Source organism: Carlito syrichta, unplaced genomic scaffold, assembly GCF_000164805.1.
Source record: "Carlito syrichta isolate Samal-C Ts95f unplaced genomic scaffold, Tarsius_syrichta-2.0.1 Scaffold312189, whole genome shotgun sequence".
NCBI lineage: Eukaryota > Metazoa > Chordata > Mammalia > Primates > Tarsiidae > Carlito > Carlito syrichta.
The window spans coordinates 417119-421905 of NW_007256285.1; the positions used below are offsets into that span (position 1 = coordinate 417119).

A 4787-nucleotide genomic window follows, 5' to 3' on the forward strand; every position below is an offset into this window, starting at 1 on the left:
CCTGCGGAGGGCGAAGGGCCGGCGGGCGCGGAGGGGCGCGGAGAGGGGCTCCCGCCGCGGGGCGGGCGGGTCTGTCTCGGCGGGATCTTTCGCGCGCGAGGATCCCCGCAGCGCCGTGGCCTGTACCCTCCGGCCGGCGGACAAGGGGTTAACCGCAGGCGGTGACTACGGTCCCCGGATGTGAGCCGAGGCCGCGCTGCAGGTGCCACGGGCCGGGCGGATTCGGAGGCGACGCGACCGGCCGAGCCTCCCCTTTCCCTGCAGGGGCCGCTCGGCTCCCTCCGAGAACGCTGCGTTTTCCAACTGAAGGGCAACAGGTGGAGCCGGTGGGCCGAGGGATAGCCCTGCGCCGCCGCGCCGGGAGCGGCGGCCGCCTCCGCCAATCAGGGCGCGGGGGCGGGAGTCGCGTGGCTGCTCCGACGGCGGACGGCCAATGGGTTTGGGGTTCGTGGGCGGGCCCCGAGAAGTGGGCGTGGTCTGAGTCGGAGCCCAGGGTTTCCAGCGCAGCCGTTGCCAGAGCTGCCTGGAGAGCTAAGCGGGAAGGACACGGGGTGACTCCCCCCGTCTGGAATCGCCTACCCATGCGTTTGCATGTGGACCCGGACTCCAGTTCCGGAGGTGAGAGCGTTGTTATTTGGGGGTGGAGGGGTAATTGGATCTTGGGTACGCTGGTAAGCGTATGCAATGGGATCCCCCAGATAGGATTATCTGTTAGGAGTTTTCTGCCAAAAAAAAAAAAAAAAAGGCAGTTCTGCGGTTGGGCGACTTAGACCAGATGCTACTGGTCACCGGGTTCTTTCGGAAATGAGGTCTTTGAGGTCTGGGGACCCAGGGGAGTAAAGTACACCTTACAGTGGTGTCAGTAAATCAGAGAATTTCAACCCCACGGATTCCATCGTTTGTCTTGGATTGTGTACGTCTTATATCTCGCCTGGTTTATTGACTAAAGGACGTTTTGTTAAGTTCCTTGCGTTTATTTTACCAAAAAAAAAAGAGAAAACCCGTTTTGATGTATTGACTCAAGAGAATAACTTGCTTATTTCTCCCTCCTTCCCTCAGTCTTGTAGCTGGATCCGCAGAGAAGAGAAGTTCTAAAGCAATCAGAACAGCGTTTCCACTTGGGACCCTTACTCGCAGCTGGAAATGGGGAATGGACTGTCAGACCAGACGTCTATCCTGTCCAGCCTGCCTTCATTTCAGTCCTTCCACATCGTGATTCTGGGTTTGGACTGTGCTGGAAAGACGACCGTCTTATACAGGCTGCAGTTCAATGAGTTTGTCAATACCGTACCCACCAAAGGATTTAACACGGAGAAAATTAAGGTAACCTTGGGAAATTCCAAAACAGTCACTTTTCACTTCTGGGATGTAGGTGGTCAGGAGAAATTAAGACCGCTCTGGAAGTCATACACCAGATGCACAGATGGCATTGTGTTTGTTGTGGACTCTGTTGATGTTGAAAGGATGGAAGAAGCCAAAACCGAACTTCATAAGATAACGAGGATATCAGAAAATCAAGGAGTCCCCGTACTGATCGTTGCTAACAAACAAGACTTGAGGAACTCATTGTCCCTCTCAGAAATTGAGAAGCTGTTAGCAATGGGGGAACTGAGCTCATCCACTCCTTGGCATTTGCAGCCCACCTGTGCAATCATAGGAGATGGACTGAAGGAAGGACTTGAGAAGCTACATGATATGATAATTAAAAGGAGAAAAATGTTGCGGCAACAGAAAAAGAAAAGATGACTGTCGATACCTTTAGTATCTGTGTGGACAGGTTTTTCCCTCTGGCCTGTATTTTGGCAAATGGAAGAGTGTCTACAGCCTGGTTTGCCCGTCTGCCCTCCTGGATGCTATTAAAGCTTTGTTTTGTTGAATAATCAGATGCCCAACTCTGTTGCCTTGTGGAAGTTGAGTAAATGCAGTGCTTCTGAAAGTGGTCTTTTCTCCCTACCCCACAAGTCTTCTGGTACTACCATTTTGGGAAGCCAAGCAAGGATAGTTAATTGACCAGAACACAGCTGTGGAAATTTGATCTGAAGTTAGTGAAATAAAACTTTGAAGAGTGTCTACCTAGTATTTTGTGCTCATATCTTCTGGGGGGAACCCTTTGCAAGAAAGGCTTTGTATGTGAAGATAAAATGATAATGAATGGAAATGTTAAGGTAGATCAGTATATATACAGTTATATTGTTTATGTTGGTTCAACCAGCCCTTTTGATGTTAGGGGCAAGGAGGAAGTGTTTACTTTTTAAAGTTTTGGCCAAACGATTTTTGACATTTCTGGAGTCAAATAATTTAATGCTATATCTTAATTCTAGACAATGTTAATTAAGTTGGTCTACCTTTCATAAAAACAAGATATTTGGGGTATATTCAAGTGCATGGATTAGTTTTCCTGACAAGCATGTTTTGGTTGTGTAGTCTTACTTTTTAGAAATTGCTATGCATCTTTCTACACAGGTTTAAAACAACTTATTTTGGGATTTAGGACTGTATAGAAAATAGTTGTCAGAAGCACTTTCACTTGAAGAACCTAAAAAAATTTACTTGGCTCTCTTATATAGTAAATATGGGCATGTAGATTAGTCATAAATATACATTGGATACATATGGATTTATGAAGAAAGCAATTGATGATTCAAGAGAATGTAATTGTACACAGTCTCTAAAATATTCCAATTATAAGGTATTTGTTCTATTAATATTTGCTGGCTGAAAACAGATGTGATTTTTTTCATATATTTTTGTAGTGTATTTGGAGGAGCTTTATAAAAAACACCTGATGTGCTGTGAAATGAAAATGTGAAAGAAATCCTATATGTGTTCTGAGCTTTAATTTTTTGTTTACAAACTGAACAGTGTTATGTGGGCTGTCCAGCCCTGATTATAGAGAGGAAGAAGTAACAGTACCACAGATGAGAATTACAGAAAATGAAGGGGAAGGTAGCAAAGCTGTTGTATGAAAATTCACTGGTGCTGTTTACATTGTAATAAAAAAATCCCTGAATTAGGAAATACCTTTAATTCTTATCTACAGGCAGAGACTTCCAGTGATCATTTATTATCAAATCAGCCTATTTTCTATGTGTAAAACCAACAGCTGTAGGTTCTGAAAAATCATCAAAAGAAATGCACTTTGCTAGTGGTTTTTTTTTTTTTTTTTTTTCTTGGTGGCACAGCTGAGTTTTTGGAACCTCGATTCTTGTTACACACAAAGTGAGGTAGCTTCTGGTGAAGCCTTCATTTATTAAATGTACCTGCACTGGTAGTGATGGTCCCTTAGAATGTTTCTAGAACTTTGGATGATGACTACCAATAAACTACTTGAGACACTAGGAGCACAGCGTTTGACTTTGAGTTTCACTTTTGGGGAAGCTTTTAATTAGCTGTGTCAAAATGACTGACCAGCTGGGATGTTTGATCCTATAGTTGTATATTTGGGTCTTAGTTGTGACAGGAACATTAAAGATGATTTTCTTCTTTTTCTTTTTTTTCCCCTCTTTACTGATACCGAAATCATGGTATCTGTACCAAATATGGCTAGATCCATGATGGGTTAATAAAGGCTTCTGAAAAAAATACCTGCATCAATTTAGATTTTCAGTCTGCTTGTACTTTCTACTTGCTATGTGAAATAGTGCTGTTTTGACTATCTCTTAACATTTTAAGTGTGTTGACCCTGATTTTGTAGGCTAAGACCTTGGTAAATAAATTCCTTTTGTCTTAAGATTTTCATATTTAATGAGCAACAAAACACCAAGATGGCATGATCACTATTTAAACTCTTTCTTATAAAGGACATTTTCAACTGCAAAATTCATCATACAATTTTTCAGTTTGTTGAGTTACAGTTTCCTACCATCTATTCTAACTACAGATACCATAGGATAATAAGTAGTCTCAAAATAAGCTCTGGAGAGTTTTGACAATGCTTTTTTTTTTTTTTGAGTTGGAGTCTCACTCTGTTGCCTAGACTGGAATGCAGTGACCGCTCTGGCCATCGCAGCCTCAACCTGCTGGGCTCCGGCGCTCCTTCCGCCTCAGCCTTCCAAGTAGCCGGAACTACAGGGGCGCTACCACGCCCGGCTAATTTTTTATTTATTGTAGAGATGAGGTCTCACCAAGTTGCCCAGGCGGGTCTCGAACCTGCGGGCTTAGGCAGTCCACTCACCTCAGCCTCCCAAAGGCGCGGGATTACAGGCTAAGCCACCGAGCCCAGCTGACAATGCTTTTATATCTAGTTTCTTAAATTGAGGTACACCTTTTCTAGAGTATATTTCTAAAATATTTTCCTGTATTTGAAGTTTCTTGGTTTAATACATATTAATCAAGGACTGCTTAACTGAATTCAAATCACTATTAACTAACATAATTTTTAAAACCTTTTGGTACTTGAGACAAAGTTTAATGTCGAGTTCTAAAATGGATTATAAGTTGTATACAGAAAACTAGCAAAGGTTCACTGAAAATTAATCATGAAAAAAATGAACTAAAACCGTACTGGACAACAAAAATCATCTAATATATGTATATATAGGGAAAATTACTAGTCTGGATGAGTAACGGCTTATGAACTGAGGGGGAAAGCCAGAGACTTAGAATGTTTTTGTTTGTACAAGGCATTTGACAGATTTGAAGGATTGTTTCATTAACTATTCATGATGACCTTGAAAGAAATCTTTGGTAGAGTGTTTCAAGGTTCTATTTAATACAACAATTTCCTCAGTGATGTAAACAGTGATTCCATCAGTGATAACAAAGATGCAGAAAAATAATGTCAAACT

At 42.6% G+C, this 4787-nt stretch overlaps 1 protein-coding gene across 1 annotated transcript; it reads left to right on the forward strand.

The window, feature by feature from the left end:
* The first annotated feature begins 559 nt into the window (after nt 1-559).
* On the forward strand, nt 560-2815 carry ARL4A (ADP ribosylation factor like GTPase 4A). The gene is made up of 2 exons (XM_008069681.2): nt 560-618; nt 1060-2815. Exon 2 carries the CDS (start codon nt 1144-1146, stop codon nt 1744-1746), a length of 603 nt encoding a protein of 200 aa, XP_008067872.1. The 5' UTR covers nt 560-618; nt 1060-1143; the 3' UTR covers nt 1747-2815.
* Nucleotides 2816-4787: the final 1972 nt, after the last annotated feature.